This window comes from Temnothorax americanus, unplaced genomic scaffold (assembly GCF_048541705.1).
Source record: "Temnothorax americanus isolate GAGA-0224 unplaced genomic scaffold, ASM4854170v1 Scaffold10, whole genome shotgun sequence".
Classification (NCBI taxonomy): domain Eukaryota; kingdom Metazoa; phylum Arthropoda; class Insecta; order Hymenoptera; family Formicidae; genus Temnothorax; species Temnothorax americanus.
Window position 1 is genome coordinate 2,600,941 of NW_027509231.1, and position 19,933 is coordinate 2,620,873.

Below are 19,933 nucleotides of genomic sequence, written 5' to 3' on the forward strand. Positions count from 1 at the left end.
AGAGAGAGAGAGCGAGTGAGAGAGAGAGAGAGAGCGAGAGAGAGAGGTTTGGCATGTTTGAGTCCTCTCTGTTTTCAAATTCCTCGAATATTTGGAATTTCCGATTCGCCGGGTGTCTTCGTCTTCGATTATTCGAGCGTCCCTTTGATCTCGCATCAAATGCTTATTTCAATCTCGCCGCAAATCGCTGTCTGCACCTAATGTCGATGTACACGCCGTACGCGCAATTGGATTCTCTCCAAGATCGTCACGCATCCTTACATGCACACACGCACACGCCAGGGGAGACGGATGAGCGAGAGGAAACGATGATCTGGGGACCCGATCTCGGTGAAGGGCAAAATTTTACGGGAGATAAAAAATAGAAGGAGAGAGATAGAATAGTAAAAAAGAAAGAACAGAGTCGGAAATAGAGCGATGACACGCTGCGCGCGAGCGGAGGCCGGGGCTAATTCGAGGTGCTTTGCTGACGCTGTGGTTTCTGTTGTTGCAGAGCTGAAAAATTGGCGGATATCAAAGATATTTGAGAGACAGAGTAACAGCGACGAGAGAAGACGGTGCTCGTTGTGCGGTAAGGTCGTGACGAACGTGCGCAATCACTATTACGTGCATTTCCCCGGGAAGTACGCCTGCCCGCTCTGCCCGGCGGTGTACACGCGCAGCGATACCCTGCTCACGCACACGCGTATGAAGCACGCGCACGCGCAATAGTATCACACGCACGCGACGCGATACTTGGAGCGCGTACTTTAAGCTGCGGATCTAGCGTCGCGGATCGCGCGAGAGTCTTCCTCCTCTTCGTCCCCTTCCCCTTTACCGTTCCTCGCGCGAGGCGATCTCGAGCTCACCCGAACTTGCCCATCTTCCGTTAGATAAGCAGGATCGCGCAAACTGGTGTTTGCTGAAAAGCTGAGAGGATTCTGTGGATATAAGGAACCCTCAGGGTCTGAGGGGGACGAAGATCGAAGAGCTGATAGATGCAACGAGTCTCTCCGAGATCATGGGAGATCATGAAGGATCTAGATTTTAAATGTCGGACAATATCTGGGAAGCTAGCTGGTTCACGCTGGTTCGAGGATGCGTCAGGAACTCCCCGAGGAACGTAGGAGCTAGAAATCTTGTACCGTTCTCTCGTTTACGAGCGTTCGATAGTCAGTGTTGCATTTAGCACTATTTAGAGGCTTCGCCAGGCGTGTCTCGAGTAATCGCGAGGACCATGTAATTCCGTGTAAATATTAGCCTTCGCCTCTTTCCGCCTCATTGCCTCTCTCTTTTATCCCTTTTTTCTCTCTCTCTCTCTCTCTCTCTCTCTCTCTCTTCCTTCAATAGTCGTGGACACCGGTAGGTGCCTGACAAACTTTATACTCGAACTCTTGCTCCGATTCTGCGCTAACTGTATTTGCACGATCTTTTGAGCCCCTATAAGTCCTCGGACTCGTTATTCGCGCGAACGTGAATTTACTGGAGGGTGCGATGCGCCCCCGGATGGCACGACTTAAGGATGGGGCCAAGAAGAAGTCGAAATGGACGAATAGCGGTATTGAATTTTTTTTTTTTTTTTTTTTTTTCCATTTTCCTTTCCATGCTCGTAGATTACTCTTCGTATAAATAAAAGGCGAAGGAAAGCGAAGACCGTAGTCACCGTTTATAAACGTTGTTCAATGTTAAGTTAGGTTTTATTTTAGGAGATAAAATTTGTTGGAAAAATTTCCGTTAAGTTTAATTAGGAATAGGTGATTTTAATATTTATTAATTACGAAACAAATTTTACTCGCACGATTACAGGTAGATCGGCGACTGATACACAACTATTAGCCCTCTGCATTGATAAATTAATATATCGAGAGCTAATATACAAGGGTAATTATCGCGTTTGGCGTATATACTGATGATATTTTATCGGCCATTAATTGTAATTTTTTCTCGACAGAAAATAGTCTTAACCGAAATACCTGCAATTCCTCAGCTAGACACATGAGCACTTGAAAAGAATGTACTCGATGTATTAAGATATTTAATATTTATAGTTCAGTAGCTACATAGAAATGTGACAACCATTTAAATCCCGACCTGGATCTTCGACAAGAAACATTATTAGATGTACACATTTGTTTTATCGAACACTCTATACATTTATGGATCAATAGGTTGCGAGATTCAAGATTCCGCAGGTTCGTAGGTTCGTAGGTTCGTAGGTTTACATGTGTGGACGTACGAATGCACGTAAATCCGTAGATCCGCAGCTTCGAAACTCTGTAGAAACGTATCTCGACAATGCAATACCGAGGACACGTGTTCTCCCGTCAGAATGCCAAAGGCAGCTGCCAAAAGAAATCGCGTTGCGCGCGTTACGTAATGCGTGAGCGAACGGACGTTCAAGTACCAAAGAGTAGTCTAACTTCGTTTTTCCACTACTCGTACCTTTGATCCCCCCCCCCCCCGATCGGGCGATCGCGTAATCTTTCATTCCGAGATCTTTTTCACGAAATAGAGGAATTCGCGTTATCCCTTCATGAGAAGAGCGCGACGGCGCCGTTCGTTCGATCGAAGAGCAAGAGTTCTGATAAAGCGTCGATGCTTAAAGGACCCTCATAAGGTCTCTCTCGCTTTTCAACGTTCGTTATACGGATAATCGTTCGCGTGTCGACGGGAAATGCGACTCGAGTCAGCTTTAGTGCGTACGTGTGTACGATTTCGGCTGATACTAATAGCCAATTATAGAGGTAAGAAGGATCGACAAGAGATCTTCGAGAAATATAGACGTTTTATGAGACTGCGGTCATTTAAAGATGTAATATATATATATATATATATATATATATATATATATTGTACGTACAAAATAAAAAGGAGCTGGTATCTCGCAATATAATTCCGAAGGGCTTTGAGTGACACGCACGTCGTCATTAATCCCGTTCTACACAAAGCGACTGTTCTGCAGATTTCATGCGCAGTGCGGATTATCGGATGCTTTGTTTGCAGGTAATCCGTCTCGATAAATCGATACGCGGCGTACCTTTGGGGGGTGAACTGGTATTTGACGACACCGCAACGTCTTAATTAAATAACCCGATTATCTCGAGGTGCCATGTACCTAGGAGCACGCATCATGTTACGTCGGTTAGTTTATCTGCATCCTGATAGGACTGATGCTTTTCTAATCGCATGCGGATCTACGCGGAAAATAATACTGCTTTGCCAACTTTTCAGATCGTGCAGATCGCGAAAGGATGAGTTTTCTTTGCGGTATTTATTTATTTTGTTTCCATATTATTATTTACTACTCTCTTAAAGAAATTATTTGCCTCCAATTTCCAAAAATTGTTTTAATTGTTCTTAACATTTCGCGATGCGTTGATTGCGTACCGATCAAAAAGTCGCACGATTTATGATACTTGAAATATCAATGTCGGAAGAATTTGTACTTACGAAAAGTTATTATATTATTATATATATTACAAAAGGTATATAATATATTAAATTTTATCTCTCAAACGTCTATACATTTTGTTGTGACTTTTTGATCACCGCGTGCGTGAACGTAGTGTGCGTAAAATGATACATAAACTTCTTTCGCCAACACGCCGACGATAAGAACCTAACACAAGCGTGTGAAGTTACTGCGTCTTCCAGAACGGATTATTGGAGGCGATGAGCTCCGTCTCGGATAATCCTGCAATAACATCGGCAAACGTTCGGTTAAGTATTTTTCTCCTCCACGTGTGCTCGCCGCGTTACCGTCGACTCCGCTGAAACGTGAGTTTATCTCGGAGGATCCTGAGAGCATCCCGGGAACCCAAAAAGTTTCCGGGTATAGGGGGGGGAGGGAGATCCGATGAGTCGAGCGATTCTCCACGAGCTTTAGCGTATGAATCGCGAATGCGAGAATGCGTATATTCTAGAGAACTCGAGGATCCAGGAATCCTGAAATACTCAGGAGTCTCTGGACGTGGAGAGGCGCGCTATTTTCACTCCACGGCGTGTTCTTCGTGTTTCCATGGCGGCATCGAGAGAACGTGAGTATATATATTTCCGTGACGCTTGTGGAATATATCTGTGCTTGTGGAGACTGCAAAAGAGGAGGTGAATGTGGTGATCGTGCGTGTGGACGCGTTCACACATAACCGGACACACTCGATCGTTTCGACTCGCTGCCTGCACTTGTGACGTCTCTTCTCCCGTTATCCGCGCGCTCAAAAAATCTCTCCAAAAAACGGATACGCAACGGCGTCTGTCTCTCACTTGAGAGTTACAGACCTGGTTATAGACGCTTAGAGATTTTTAAAAAATTAATTCACGTGGAAATCAAAATTCGCACTTTAAGAAAATTATCTTCATCTTGCGCCTATTGCGATCAGCTTTAGTTATTTATGTTTTCTCATTGTTCTTTGCACCATTATCTTTGTTCCTCTTTCTCTAATTGTAAGTCTAGTACATGTCAATAATTCGAATTGTCACACAAGAGGACGTCACCGGCCGCGATCAGCAAAATTCATTAGATTCTCCTCCAGGACACTGACACCCGAACATTGCACGAAACAAAACCCACAACCACCCACCGCACCGAAGGGTCCGAGAGTTTCGAGGTCTTGCAGATCGAACATTTCAGAATTTGATGCCAGAGTCCGAAATCGGCAAGGATCCTACGAATCGAGGAGTTCAGGAACCAAGACGAATATCGTCAAGTCTTGAAGATCCCGGACTTCTTAAATTTTTGGATCTTAGAATCTTGGATCTTAGAGATTCAGCGAGCACTGGATCACACCTGGATTCAGGACTGACCGTCGAGAATTCTCAGGCTTGACGCGATGGATCCCCAGGCTCGCAGAATCTTCAGGATCTAAGGCGCTTCGCGGCTAAAACACGACTGGCGCTGGTTCGTGCACGAAGGGCATGTAGATGCTGTTGGGTTTTCCAGGTTCGATGCCGAGCGTGCCGGTCGGCCTCTCTTATCACGAGATGTTCGCCGTGTCGCTTAACAGCCCGGCGTTATGGAGATGCCGCGCCTGCGGGAAGCAGGTGACCAATCGTTGGCACCACTTCCACATACACACCGCGCAGCGCTCGCTGTGCCCCTATTGCCCGGCCACCTACAGCAGGATCGACACTCTACGCTCGCACATACGCACCAAGCACAGGGAGATGCTGTTCGCCGGGAAGGGGTCCTTGTAGAGGACGGTGATTGCCCCGCGAAGGAAGCGGCCGCCGCCACTTCCGCCTCCGCGTCTGCTCTACGAGCGCCCGATCGCGCCTTTCTTCGGCTTCGGGTTACCCTGACCCCCGTCCCTCGGGTCGTCGGGATACCGGGGACCGAAATAGTGAGGCGTTCTCGAGAGGAGAGCGCGAGTTCGCGGACAGGGTTAGCGAGTGCTCCACGATTCCGGGATTAAGGGGGACTCCGGAGATTCGTAGATACTGAAATCCGAATGGCCGAGGATATCCTAGAATTACGCGATAAGAGTTTTGGAACGACAGACCATTCGATCGGATTTCAGCATTTAAGAATCTGGGGGTCTCTCGGAGATTCGAGCGTTCTTCTTCCTGGGAGGAAAGTGCCGGAAAGAGTGCTACCCCGAGTTTTCCGGCGAAAGCCGGACCAGCGATCGGCGCGACGGTGTAATTCGCGGGGCGAATCCGTTCGACCAATGGCCTCATTAGCGATAATTATTTTGCCGGTTAATTCGTTCGCCGCGTCTTCGGACGAGCCGCCCGGCCGCTGTGGGATGGTACGGGGAGGGGGGGGAGACGGGAGAAGGACGGTTATCGATCATACCGCGCCCTCGAAACTTCCGTCACATCTCGTGAGAGCCGGCGGACGGGCGCGGGGCGGGCGGACGGACAGAGAAATAAATAGGGCAAGGGAATCTATCGACGACGTGCTCACGCGCTGACAGTCGCGGGCGGGTATGGCTGGCACGAAGTCAGAATTTTGCGAGGACAATCGATCGATAGGTAACGGCTTCGAATAGTTTTCGCGAAGACGGTGAGCTGCGTCTTGTTCGGTTCTCTCTCTCTCTCTCACTCTCTCTCGTCGGGGCGGACCGCGAGAAACGAAGAGGGGGGATGCGGGTTTTAAACATTGTAACAATATCACGTACGCAAACGTCTCTTTCCGATATACATTTCCTAAACTTTACGCGAAGATTTGCTACATGTTTGAAGTTCGATGTATACATTTATCCGGACATTTGAGAGACGGTTTCTTTTTTTTATTTCTTTATCGAACGCGTTTATTTTTATATAAGGCACATTTCTTTCATAGATCACGTAGTTATCGCGTAGCAAAGTCGAAAAATTGGAAACGTTTCGTAATCGCGTATCGGGACGATAAACTGTATTATTACAATTTACATTGCGTTCGCTAAAATCTTTCGTAGAATGCCGGTTTCTGATGGTCCGCTTCCGGAGACGTTACGCAACATATTACACGCATTGTCACATCGTTGTTGGTCAGTGTACGTGTAGTCCAGTCACTATGTACAAAAAAACGGATTATAAAAGACATAATTCTGACCCAGGATTTTTCTTTTGGGGGGTGTTGGGGGGCTCAAGAAAAGCTTAATCTCAAGTTTTCGACCTCTGTTTCCCGCTTGCTTTTTTTACGGGAGTAAAAAATGTGAAAAAATGGTTTTTCCGCGATAACTCGGTTTCTAATAAAGTTACAAGGTCGAATCGGAGCTCATTTTAAAGCTTTTTTTACGCTCTACAAATTATGTCGTATGACATTTTTACGTATGATCGATTGTTTTCGAGACATCGAACGAGAAAGGGAAATAAAAAAGTATGAGAGAGATATATTTAGTTTTTTCTTTTTACTCATTATTGTCGTCCGAACTTGCAAAAATGCTTCAAATAAAACTTGTAGAGCGTAAAAAAACCTACAATTTTTATTTGTTATTTATTTTATTTCGTTGAAAATTACGCCTTGTAGAGCGCCTCAAAGTGGAGAGTCGTCGTCATCGCGTTAGCGGCGCGTTGGTTACGTCGATACGCGGCACCGAACGCTTTCGCTAAGATTTCCGACTTCATTGACGCAAATAAGTAACATAATAGGTGTTTTTTATAGGATTTTTCCCGCTCTACAAGTTACGTTCAGTGATATTTTGGCGTACGATCGATAGTTTTCGAGATATCGAAAGAGAAAAGGAAAAATTGAGCATTTTTGTTCGTTTTTTTCTATTTTATCGTTTTTCGCACACGAATCTGTATAAACGCTTCAAATAAAACTTGCACAGCAATAAAAATCGTAAAATGTTCTTATTTATTACTTTAATTTCGTTGAAAATTCCATACCGCACTACGCCTTAAAGTTGCAAATAAATCTTGCAAAGCCTGAAATTATTGTAGCTATTTTGAAACCGTCAAGTTTTCTTAATTACACTTACCGTTTCATTGAAGAATACATGAAAGCGTGCAGTTTTATATCTAAGTGACAATATTTGTGAAGTAAGTTTATAAGAAAGAAATACTTTATCGCTGACGCGATGGCGACGACTCTCCACTTTGAGGTGCTCTACAAGGCGTAATTTTCAACGAAATGAAATGAATAACAAATAAAAATTGTAGGTTTTTTTACGCTCTATAAGTTTCATTTGAAGCAGTTTTGCAATTTCGGACGACAATAATGAGTAAAGAGAAAAAACTAAATATCTCTCATACTTTTTTATTTCCCTTTCTCGTTCCATGTCTCGAAAACAATCGATCATACGTAAAAATGTCATACGACATAATTTGTAGAGCGTAAAAAAAACTTCAAAATGAGCTCCGATTCGACCTTGTAACTTTATTAGAAACCGAATTATCGCGGAAAAACCATTTTTCACATTTTTTACTCCCGTAAAAAAAGCAAGCGGGAAACAAAGGTCGAAAACTTGAGATTAAGCTTTTTTTGATCCCCCCAACACCCTCCAAAAGAAAAATCCTGGGTCAGAATTATGTCTTTTTTAAATGTACATAGTGACTGGACTAGTGTTCTGTTTCGTTAATTGATTTCGATCGAATCGTCTCTACGTTTGTCGATGATTATTCGGAAAACGAGGAGAGGTGTAGAAGAGCGGAGGGGGGGAAAAAAAAGAGAAATGCACAAGAGAAATGCGTGGCACGCGAAGGCCCACGCTTTCTAGGTAAGATAAAACGGTCTAATTAGTATGCAATGGAGAAGGCTGAAACGCGCGCTGTGATTTTTGAACACCGAAAAATGAAATTTTTCAAAGGGTACTACGAATTATCGCGATATAGTGATCATTATCATTGTTACAAAGAGGATCTTGTTAATCGTAATATTATTTCGCTACGCGCGATCATTATAACGATCATTTCTCATGATTAATTCGCGTTACGAAACGCAAGCGATTTACGTGTGGGTGAACGAGAATGAGAGGAAGAAAGTAAGAGAGAAGATATACGTAGATTAACGCTGTCGATCCTCGGTAAATGAAGACGAACTAAATTTTATTTCTATTTATTTAATTAATTTTGTATTAATTTTTAACTTTGTGGATTGCAGAAAATCCCGTGGACAATTTTGGCATCGTTAAAAAAATCTTTGCATAAATATTGTTTTTAGATTATACATATATTTTGCTTTTATATTTCGACTTACTTAAGTTCTTGCCGTGAAAGGGGTTTGCTAAACGATAGTTAATAAATAAGGCGGTTAATTAATCAGAAAATTAAGGAATTGAGTATTCCCATTGCAGAGTTCAAGTATTCGGGAAATTAAGTTGAATTAATTCCTCGATAAGTGGGCAATTTGACGACGTCGCGAGGACCGAGGATGGCAGCGAGCGAAACGCGCGACGGACGTTCTGCGTGTCCGCAACAGTATTATACGTGCGTACGCGCGGAAGAGTACGTTCCGTATATAATTCGGCGATGGTTAACTGTCACGAGTGTCGACGCGATGTCCCGCGGAAAATTGCGGTGCGTGGCGGAAATGCGGAGCATCGTCGCCGTCGGCATCGAGCCCTCAGTTTCCGGTACAGCCGTAAGTATGGAGTTGCCTGAGCTCTCACATAGTTTATCTGTTGCGCGGCTAACGGCTACGCGCGAGCGCCGAAACTCACGCTGCGCGCTGGCACATTGACAAGAGCGATCTTCGATCAAAACGACACCGGACGTCGTCCCTCGAGCTTCTGTCAGGCGGTTCGATAACCGCCGTTATCGCAGCGGCGCGGCGCTCCGATAAGGAGAAGAGAATAAAGTCGGAGGTCTTCAAACTTCGCGACATGACTCCCGAAAACGGAAAAATTTTGCGAACAGATAATTCCTTTTGGATTATGAAAGCTTCGAACCTCGTTATTGCAATTATTGAGCCAACTTGTCATTAAACTCTCTGTGAAACTTGAATATTTTAAATCTTTTGATCATTTAAGTGCTTTGTACGCGTGAGACGGAATACGCGGTGATAATGAAAAATTATAATGCGCTCCGAATCACGCGATCCTTTTGGGAGTAACGTTGCGCTGTTTGACGGTAACCTCCGTCTTAGATCACTATCCGCGAAACGACGTCTCTCGAGATCACCTCGGATATACCCGAACATTTCTTTTTGGACCAATACTCCTCATGTAATGGACGGTTGTAACCGCTGTCGAGGCTCGCAAAGTACCTAAGCAAACCTCACGATGGGATGAGAGTTTTTGACCGTGTGGTTCCTAAGTTTTACTCATAGCAAGCCAAGTCACAATGGGAGTTATATATGTGATACAATATATATATTATATATATATATAAATATGTTAGGGGCGATATACCCTAAGGTCAATACAATTTACAGGGACGGACTGGCCCGATATCTCGTGGAAAGTGAAGACGCGATATTTATTCGGATCGCAATGATCCACAAGTGTACGCGAGGCTTGAGAAGTTATCGATAGCGGGAATCAAGTATATCTGATACAGATATAGCAAGTATTTTACTGGACGTTAATTTTAACTCTTTGATCTTGATTGATCGTGTAGTTAAATGCTCGCCCTGTGTCAGCCAGTCCGTCTGTGTCGATTTACGTGTCGCGTGTAACTAATATTCGCGAGTCGCGAGCTCTGCGAGATGGAATCGCGCGGCATCTACGTTTTGTCGTTCGGGACGCGATTCTGGCCGCATAAGACGCACAAGTCGCTCCAGTCTCGAATCTTTATTGTAAAATTTTATTATGTAAATATTATCGGGAACGGACGGGGGAGTAGCGATCGCGAGGCTACCGTTCCCCCTACCTCTTTCTCTCTTTCTCTCTTATATAGGGTAATGCGATCGCGTGTGTACGTTAGAAACTTGCTTCAGTATTTTCGGCGGAGTACATAAAAGCGCGTGTATCGGCGGACCGAGTCCGCTCGATTAAACTTTGGCTAGTCGTACGAGAGTGAACTCGCACGTTACGCTTCCTCGAGCGCACCTCTAACGATCGTAGCTTTAGCAACGAGATTTTTTTTTTTCAATCGCACTCTCTTTTTATTATCGTCTTTTTATTTTTATCCTTCGGAGACACATCCCCGAGTCTCGGGGTGGCGCGTAATAGACACTCACGATATATTGTGATAAAGGCGGACGATGGACCGCGCGGTTTCCCGTTTCCAGGGAGAAACGATTTAGGGATCGACTCGAGAGCGTTATCGTCGTCGTCGCCACCGCTGCTGTATTAATCTCGTGCGGTTAACTGAAAGTTGAATTGGATTTTGAACGAGTTAAATCGTCGAGAGGGAGATTCGACGCGGACGCGCACTTTTCCAATCGCGGGCTCGTCGCGCGGAACCTGCAGCGCGCGCGATTTAAAAAGTCCCATGTCTGACCAAATTACCGGGTCTGAGCTGTTCGAGGCGAGATCGTCCGCTTTCGTATCAACGGGGGAGGGCGGGGGGGGGGAGGGGGGACGCGAATGGATGGAAAGGGGTTCGCGCGCGCTCGCTGTCGTACCATTGTAAATAGGAGGACCCGCGGCCGTGAGACTGGAGTGGTGTCATCTCGGTGATACGTCCAAATGGAAATGTGACGTTTCCTCCGATCAGCGCAGATACGTCATGCACGTCGATCCCATCGGAATCCTCCACACGACCAAAACGGAGCCGAGCGTATACATATAGGCATACACTCTCGCATACATATATTTACATAACACATATACGTGGGATAGCTGTATATGGACGTGCACCGGGGTGACATATGTCCCAAGAAGTGCGTACCGATGGCGCGCGGATTTTCAGCCGGAAATACTCCCGACGCGCGAGTCTGAGAATGCGAGCCTTTGACACGGATATTCCGAGACGTGAAAAGTATTTTTTATCCAGTTTTTTATTCTCGCTCGTCCTTTTATGCAATTTTATTTCCGATCGTCTATTTGAGAGCCTTCTTTTTAATATTCTTTTGAATTAAAGCGATCTCTAAAGACCTTCTATAAGAAATCGTCTGCAACGATCGGTATGCACTTTTGGGGAAACATCTCGTGCACGCGTCCCCGCGTTGGTGGTCCGGTGTAGTGGAAATCGGGACTTCGAGTACGTTTAATTTGCTCAGGCTGCCGCCAGACTTCCAAGGCGATCGATCGATCCACTGCGCGAGGTGCCGCGAGGTAAATATTAGCCTCGTCGAGTATGCAGCGACAATTGCAGCCGGATGCATCACTAACGCAGCTTCTCGCTTCCTTCTGATGCCAGCAGCAGCAGCAGCAGCAGCAGCAATCGATTGCGACGTCGAATGCGACAGCGGTTGCTTTCTGACTTCCGCTTTTTGCGCTCGCGCGCGCGTTTCTCAGCTTCGAATGATTCCTTTTAGACTTAGACAACGATTTACGGAGACTCGAGCATCCGAGAGAGAAAAGAAAGAGAGATCTCCGATTCCGAGATGTCGCAACTTTGAACAATGGGTTGCGAAATCCTACGATATGAAGACGTAAGAAATTTCTTACGTAAAGAAGCGCTTGGAACGGAGATCTTCGATTTCAAATCTTTGGATGCTGAGCGAGACTTTGGCCCGGTTGCATCAACGTTGATTGGGGTCAATTCCTAATTAATCAATCGTCCTCCTTTTGTGTTACAGATTGTATAATAATAATATTAATAATAATAATAATAATAGAAGGGACAGTTACTACTAAACTAGGATTAACTAATCGACGCACATTTGTCGGTGCAACTTAGTGTTTATCTCTTATCTCCGCTTGGATTCTCGACTCGTTATAGGCTGTACAATTTTCGCGCCGATTCGTCACGACGGTCACGTTCGCAGGTCGTCATGACGAATCGTCTCAGTGCACAAAGAGATTTCGCGAGTCCGTTTGCACTCGCGATCGCGGAGCGTAACGATCGAGGGTGGCCTATACCGCCCGTTCTCTCAACGACTACTTGTAATAAAACGCTACAGTTCCTAGACGGCGAAAGCGATCTCCCGCACCCGACCACCGACGACGACGACCCAACCGAATTATCGCCCTCGATACCAAATGTTCCTTAAGTTGCGTCTTTGCGAAAATACTCCTGTAAATAGTCAACGTCTACGATAACTGAAACGCGTGCGGATTGTATGCGAGGATGGTCGCAATCGAAATGTGATAAGATGTACGAGATAAAAGGGGTGCGCGCGCGCAGCGTGCTCCATCGATCACCAGGATAAAAGTTCCAAAGTGTGCTAAGCTCGAGAGGATTTAGGTTTTATCACTCGACGCACACGATTGTTGACGCGACCGTGGGTTTGATGATCAGCGACAGAGAAGGAACGGTATTTGGTAAAAAAAAGCTAAACTATCTTACGTTAGAGAGAGAAATTTGAGTTCCTCCGATCCAAAGATTTTGGAATTCTTCCATACTTCTTGCAGCTGTACGCAAAATCGTTAACTATGTGTTATCTCATCTGTCGCGCGTGAAATTCACGAGACGCGACTCGTGCTTAGTAAATTTTTGGAACCCAAGTGGGCTAAAGCGTATTCTCGTCGCGAACGGTTAGAACCGAATGCCAGTTATTGCGCGCACACACACACACACACACACACACTCGATGTAACTGTATAAATATCGATATCAATCTGTCAGTCTCGTGTCTCTTTGATGGTACTTAAATCAAATGGTCCTTCCGGGCCTTTCCGTATTCAGCGGCGCAACGTCGATAATGTTTCTTTCTAAGCGAAGTAAGTTAATGGAAAAAAAAACAGTATACATATATAAATATATAAATCTCTTTTTCTCGTAGCACGTTCCTCCTTTTGGCCCGTCGTGCGACTCGAGCACGAATCTTTTGTACATAAAAAAAAAAAAACGGTGCGAGTCGCGGATGCGAAGCGCGAAAAGGTAACGATTAATTAATTGACACTCTTGTCTCTGGTCGCAAGCCGACCTTGCGTATAAACTCTCATTGCTCGTTTATATGCGATGTATTTTTGTGAACAGTATTGAAAGTGCTACCGCGTTGTACAGTTATTACATGGTATAAGTGTACTAATGATGTACCTATAATGTACATAGATATATTTAATTAAAGTGAATATGAATTTGTGTAAACCCCGGGTGTTTGTCCCCCTCCCCCCTCTCTCTTTATTTATCTGTCTATTTGTCTTTACATCCCCATATTTCCGGTCCGAGCGCCCCTGGATTTTGAAGCTACTTGTCGCACGCTCTCTCGAATGCAATTTGCGCTTATTAATGTCATTTGTCTCGCCCGCGCCTAGTTAACTTGCCGGTAATTCGGTTTCGAGACGCCAAGTAAATTCGTCGCGTTAACTTACCGAAAATTTAGAGACCCGGTTCGCGCGCAAGGTAAACGCGGATTAAATTTCTTAAGGAGACGCCTGGCTCGTGAATTCGTCTCGTTATCTCGATACGTTGCCAGCGATAAGGTCGTATTAACGCGCGACTGCGCGTTTCTGCATTTAGCGCTTACGTAATTTTACCATGGGACGTAATTATCACGCAAGGCGAATCCGAAGGAACCTGCCGACAGATAACACGCATGCAAAAAAAAAACGGAAACTGAACAGGCGACGAGAGAGAATGGTGAGAGATACTCGGAAAAAATCAACCGCGTTTGCTTCAAAGGAAGCATACACGAAAAGAGCTCGTTCGACGCAGTCCTAAAGAAAACGGATAAATCAATAAAAGTCGATACGAATTTTATTCTGCAAAATTGTGCAGATCGGAAGCGACGGCCAGAAACTCGCGACGCCTTCTCCCGCAATTCAGAGATCATGAAATCAATATCGCGGAATACATTTCTATCAGTCGCCCGTTAATCCAACCATTTTTGCAGCGCGGCGGCACAAAGGGACCGCCAATCGGACTTGCACGTCGGGATCGCTTTAAAGCGGGCATTGTTCGGTCGCAGATGGGATTGACGTTTCGGTGCGATCGCTCAAAGGCGTCCGCGGTACCGTATAGTCGCGATTGCGCGAGTCCGCGTTTACCGCACACGCGCTACTTTTCCGATACGAGAAACGCAAGACCACGTCGGCGTTTGACATTTGAAATTCCGCCGCGCGATAGCGAACGGAATTATGCCAGGGCGATTTCGCGCACGCGAGGGCGAGAAAAATAGGTACGTGCGCTCTCTTTCTCTTTCCCTGAACGCGCGGCACTCTTTCGCGCGAGGTCTCTCGCTGGAGTCTCCGCGCTGGTTCTTCCTCTCTCTCGCCGCCTTCCCTTGACTTTGCATTACAGCGCACGTGACTCGGAAGTGAAATGATCGACGGTGCACCCCTTTTACATGTGTCTCACGCGAATTTGCAATTTTTCGCGCGTGCGTAATAGCGAAAGTAAAGTAAAGCCGCGAACGCGCATCTCCGACCTTCTGTGAATCGCACGTTTAGAGAACTGTTCGGCTGGATTATCTGAAATGTTAACGGCACTTAAAATCAACGTAATACATGATGTATCAGTTCTCGTCTTCGAACATTTTTGATTCGCGATGTCGGAGCAATGGGCTTTCTACTGAGAATCCTTTTAAAATATTTTAAAACACAATTTAAAAAAGAACTCATTAATGAAGTGTATTCAAATTTATTTCTAGGACGAAGGATGTTATATAATAATGAAACGACATTTAATGATACCTTAATGATATAATAACATTAATAATAAAATAAAATAAGTTGATATTTTAATGACATTTAAATGCTATTTGTATAACAGCTGTAGAAGATAATACGCGTGATTATCAAAACTTATCAAAAATATATTTTTAATACAAAATTATCATGTTTTATAACTTTTTGATAAAGCAATGAAGCTTATATAATCCATACAATTAGAAAAAACAGAATTCTCTCATAGTCAGTGTAATAATAGCTTTATTTCTAATACACACAGTTAAGAAAATGTATTTTAAACAGCGGAACAAAACCAAATTTAATCGAATGAGTGCGAATGATTAACAGACGGTCTATCAACCCTATGTAATTTTCACAGTGAACAATCCTTTCAGCAGATAAATATTTTTTCGTACGAAGATTTATTCGCATTTTCATCAACGCCCCGAACAGTTCGTAGACAGAATGAGACACTCTGATCCCAAAACGCGTCCTTTCAGTTATTTCAGGTTACAAGACAATTTCCATAAAAAGGGAGGGAATAGGGTTGGCACGATCAACGAAAATCCCTAGGTAACTCAAATTAAACTTTCTATCGAGTGTTTACACTTGCATTTTTACTGGCGATAAAGCCGTAATTGTGTCCACGATACTAGAAATCGCTCCGAGATCTCGGACCGAGAAAAAATTGACCAATCATATTTAAATAATTCGGCAATTGATCAATGCGATTGGTTAATTCTTTCTTCGTCCGAGATCTCGGAGCGATTTCTAGCAATCGTAGACACAAAGGCTTTAGTCGACTGGCGTGGATTGTCGCCAGTCGCCACTAATCATTGCGTGTGTAAACCGGCCTTTACATGCTTTCGGCGCGCGCGAGTGATTCGCCTCGCAAGGTGGTGAGAGCCATGAACATCATGCAATGCATGGTTGCGCGTAGTGACCAGTGGGTACGTGGGGTGCGTGGAACACTGTATTGTATAGTGTGTCAGATTAGATTGATACATTTGGTTCTCGGGAAAAGACTATGGTCAAGGACTTTTATGTATCTCTGTCCCTGAGAAAAAATTTGATTCGCGCGATAGAATGGCCAAGTTAACATTCGAAACTTTTTTTCATTTCATTCGCGCTTGTCTCGTTATCGCAGCACGATACATTCAAGTCATATTACGTACAACGGCGTATTATACAATGCCCACACATTCATCGGTACAAACATCCGCCGTCCAAGAGCACGATAGGACAAAAAGCGAAGCGGTAATAAGAATATTGCGTAAACGAATACTACAAAATAATACGTTGCAGAAGTTGGATGTGCCATGCGAGCCAGAGAAGTTATTCGAGAAAGACATGGATAACAAGTTGCCACTGAAAAAGAGATTGAAGGCTCGCGCCATGATGTCAACGGCATATGAAAAGGTACCCATCAAGACGGAAAAATAGGCGGTAATAAGTAAATTGTATATGACGATCAAATATTGCGTAAACGAGTACTACAAAATAATACGTTGCAGAAGCTGGATGTGCCATGCGAGCCAGAGAAGTTATTCGAGAAAGACATGGAGAACAAGTTGCTTGTTGCTCATGCCGCGATGTCAATGGCATATGAAAAGGTATCCGGCCATCAAGACGAAAAAATGGATAACTATCCTGGAATTTCCACGATGTCCGTAGCAACCTTCGAAACGATAGATGGTACACAGGAACGTCCCGCGCAAATCATTAAATCATCATACGAATTATCTAGTGAAGAGGATAATCCACACGGCAGCTATCATTTCAACTCGAATATAGTGCGACGGGATTACCACAAAGATATGCACATTTCTAATACGCATAATCTTGCGAAAGAAAGTACAAGAAATCACGAGCGTCAGTTTCGACCGAACGGTGATCAGCCTAACGCAGTGTGCCTAGAAAGTTGTCAGGACAGGACACCTGCGCAGCGGAGAGACGTCACGAATCCAACATCTCTGAAACGTATAGCAACGGAGGCGATCGAGCAGAATAGCGCGTGTAGAAAGGCGAAGAAAACGCAGTCGTCTATTAGACAAACGAGAATCTCAAAAACAAACGTTCCTAAGGTAAATTATTGTTACATCGATGTTGATCCAGAATGGAATCCGTCCGGTGAGTCAATACGAAGACGTAAGAAGCCTAGTCGACGATCAATACTATTTCATTAAGAGAAGTCGTTGCTGTAAAAATGAAAGAGAAAAAGGAAGCAACCTGTATAGAGGACAAATGTGTTCTTCAAGCTGTGGCACTGTAAATCTGTAAATATCTGTACAAAGTGGAAACGAAAACGACTCTTCCTATAGGAAGATTTAGAGATAGATCGTTCAGCAGCGTTCAGCAGTGTTCAAGATTAGCGTCAGCGGTCAGCGAAGAGTTACATTAGCTATATAGAAGACTTCTGCATAAAATATTTTTAATACGAAAATATATATAGATATATTTAGGGTCTCTAGGAACCACCTAAAACGCGGGCATGACCACTCTCTCATCCTTCTCTCTGGTGCGCGCGCGCGTGTGAGTGTGAGTGTGTGTGTGTGTGTGTGTGCGTATGCGTGTGTGGCCCCACCCACCATCCGATTTTCGGGTGAGCAACTTCTTCATTCTGACATCAGAATCTCGTCCGCCAGATGACGCCAGTTCGCTGGATGCACAATTCACGTATTTTCGGGTTCGGGCTCCAATTTGTTTTCCTGCTCCGCTCCAGCTGAGAACGATTCTCAATTGCGGCTCGTTTATTCGATAAGTCCAGAATTGTTATCGGGAATTTTCTCTGTGATTGATCGCGATCAATCACGATTCATCAGCTCGCGATGAGAGGGCAAGAACTGAAGGCGATAATATGGAGCAAGGTGGATGGCAAGCTGGAGATCCTGAATCAAGTGCTGTTGCCGGAAAACACTCGCTACATCCAGGTCAAAAACGTCAAGGATGGCTGGCAGGTAATCAACAAGATGCAGGTAAGCTTATCATCCAGTTATGAACGTCTTTCTCCAAGTTTGTTAATAATAAACTGCTCAATATGACGATGAAATTCCATGTCTGTGATAAACTGTTCAATGTGACGATAAAATTCCGTGTCTGTGAAAAAATATCTCAAATTATGTCCTTTTCTCGATATTTATTACTGTACGTCAACTCTACCTTCTGTACACTTCGTCAGCTTGACGGCAAACAATATTGTACGATCGAGAAAGTATAATAGGATGTAGATAGAATCTTCAACGAGCTATTTACATAGGTATATAGTTTGATGATTGTGTGTACAGGTACGAGGCGCGCCAGCTATAGCTATCGTGGGCAGCCTCAGCCTGGCTGTGCAGATCCTTCAAGATCCCGACATCTACGAGGACAAGAAAGCTCTTTGTCAAACTATCGAGGATAACCTGCGCTACCTACTAACGGCACGTCCCACCGCGGTCAACATGAAAACGGCAGCCGACGAGCTCATAAGCCTGGCACATGATCTCACTAAGGATGCCTCGTGCACGCTGTCCCAGATGAGAGACAAGTACACTCTTTTGGCTCTTTGCTTTCATAGAAGGATACGAGCGGCCTGATTTACAGTCTCTTGAAAATTGTAGATTCATAGACCATATAGATGAGATGCTGAAGATAGATGTGGCGAACAACAAAGCGATCGGGAATTTTGGAGCGCGCGACATTCTGCGCAATTTGCCCGAGGGGAGTTTTATCAAGGTTTTAACCCACTGCAATACCGGCAGTCTCGCCACTGCAGGATACGGCACTGCTTTAGGCGTCATCAGATCTCTCGAGGAGATGGGAAGGCTCGGTAAAATAAATATAGCCTGTTTTCGACAGTGTTATCTTGGCCGGGCGAGTAAGATACGTTTCTCGATCGTTATCTATTTGTTCTAGGACATGTCTATTGTACCGAGACCAGACCGTACAATCAGGGCGCCCGTTTGACTGCCTACGAACTGGTGCATGACCACATACCGGCAACTCTGATCTGCGACGACATGGTCGCTGCGTTAATGAAAACGAAACAGCTCGCCGCGGTTGTTGTCGGCGCGGACAGGATCGCCATGAACGGCGACACCGCGAACAAAATTGGAACTTATCAGGTAACTTATCAGTCACGAGTATATGATGTCTTAATTCGTAAGTATCACAGATAGCGTCGTAAACAATAATGAATGAAGGTAATAATTGTTCTAAAGATAGCCCCGGTTTATTATCTTCAAGAGAATATTGGAATACCGGTATCTTCAAAGTCATCAGTATGTACATACTTACGTAATTATATATCTATATTGATTACAGATTGCGATTCTCGCCAAGTATCACAATGTCCCTTTCTACGTGGCTGCACCACTGACGTCCGTGGACTTCCAAATGCCCGACGGTGACGGCATAGTCATCGAAGAGCGACCCGCACGAGAGATGACCGAGATAAACAACCAGAGCATCGCGGCACATGGCATAATGTGTTGGAATCCGGCGTTTGACGTGACCCCGGCGAGTTTAATCACCGGAATAATTACGGAAATCGGCGTTTTCAAGCCGTCAGAATTGATTAATGCGAAAGAGAAACGTATCTCCAAAGAAAATGTCCTTTCGTAGACATATATGCGTCCGCGAGCATTTATGTGTATTTATCAATTATGTGTATATTACAAATTGTAAATTTCGAGATGCATGACTGGTTTAATTTAATATCTTGCGAACAGTGCCATGAAAAATACAATACTTGTATAATATAAGAGCTCAGGAAATTCAATTTTGTATTGAACTGTATTAATTTTGTATTAAGTCTTTTATTGAAATTGTAAGGATGTACAATATATGAACGTTATTGTTATATTATGGCAATGGCATTCCATATTGCTGCGCCAAGTCATTTCTAAAGATTTATAATCTATCGAATAAACTTTTTATCCGTTTTCGTG

At 44.4% G+C, this 19,933-nt stretch overlaps 3 protein-coding genes across 9 annotated transcripts in view; all 3 read left to right on the forward strand.

Annotated features, from left to right (window-relative positions):
- Positions 1-13,485, forward strand: part of LOC143899359 (uncharacterized) — a 77,720-nt gene extending 64,235 nt beyond the window's left edge. Inside the window, exon 6 of one of the 2 annotated variants that reach the window (XM_077409651.1) lies at positions 4,919-13,485. In XM_077409651.1, the coding sequence (XP_077265777.1) occupies positions 4,919-5,172 (254 nt within the window). In that variant the 3' untranslated portion in view covers positions 5,173-13,485. The other variant, XM_077409655.1, reaches the window with a different exon arrangement.
- A 2,234-nt stretch (positions 13,486-15,719) lies between these two features.
- Positions 15,720-17,928, forward strand: LOC143899581 (uncharacterized). 5 transcript variants are annotated; one of them, XM_077409973.1, is made up of 3 exons: positions 15,720-15,964; positions 16,311-16,424; positions 16,520-17,928. In XM_077409973.1, exons 1-3 carry the CDS (start codon positions 15,866-15,868, stop codon positions 17,189-17,191), a joined length of 885 nt encoding a protein of 294 aa, XP_077266099.1. In that variant the 5' UTR covers positions 15,720-15,865; the 3' UTR covers positions 17,192-17,928. The 5 variants fall into 5 exon arrangements, with proteins under 5 accessions (XP_077266099.1, XP_077266108.1, XP_077266089.1 ...); XM_077409982.1 differs by having other exon boundaries at positions 15,720-15,955; XM_077409963.1 differs by having other exon boundaries at positions 15,888-16,214.
- Positions 17,830-19,845, forward strand: LOC143899556 (methylthioribose-1-phosphate isomerase). 2 transcript variants are annotated; one of them, XM_077409924.1, is made up of 5 exons: positions 17,830-17,962; positions 18,290-18,531; positions 18,605-18,813; positions 18,900-19,108; positions 19,308-19,845. In XM_077409924.1, the coding sequence occupies exons 1-5, from the start codon at positions 17,834-17,836 to the stop codon at positions 19,605-19,607; spliced, it is 1,089 nt and encodes a 362-aa protein (XP_077266050.1). In that variant the 5' UTR covers positions 17,830-17,833; the 3' UTR covers positions 19,608-19,845. The 2 variants fall into 2 exon arrangements, with proteins under 2 accessions (XP_077266050.1, XP_077266044.1); XM_077409918.1 differs by having other exon boundaries at positions 17,834-17,980.
- The last annotated feature ends 88 nt before the right edge of the window (positions 19,846-19,933 follow it).

Bases quoted from the DNA above. Each gene is read 5' to 3' on its own strand.
- LOC143899556 (XM_077409918.1), top strand. From the start codon at position 17,834: ATGAGAGGGCAAGAACTGAAGGCGATAATATGGAGCAAGGTGGATGGC. The intron at 17,981-18,289 runs GTAAGCTTATCA...TTGTGTGTACAG, and splicing joins AGGTAATCAACAAGATGCAG to GTACGAGGCGCGCCAGCTAT. The intron at 19,109-19,307 runs GTAACTTATCAG...TATTGATTACAG, and splicing joins ACAAAATTGGAACTTATCAG to ATTGCGATTCTCGCCAAGTA.
- LOC143899581 (XM_077409954.1), top strand. From the start codon at position 16,092: ATGGCCAAGTTAACATTCGAAACTTTTTTTCATTTCATTCGCGCTTGT. The intron at 16,425-16,519 runs GTACCCATCAAG...AATACGTTGCAG, and splicing joins TGTCAACGGCATATGAAAAG to AAGCTGGATGTGCCATGCGA.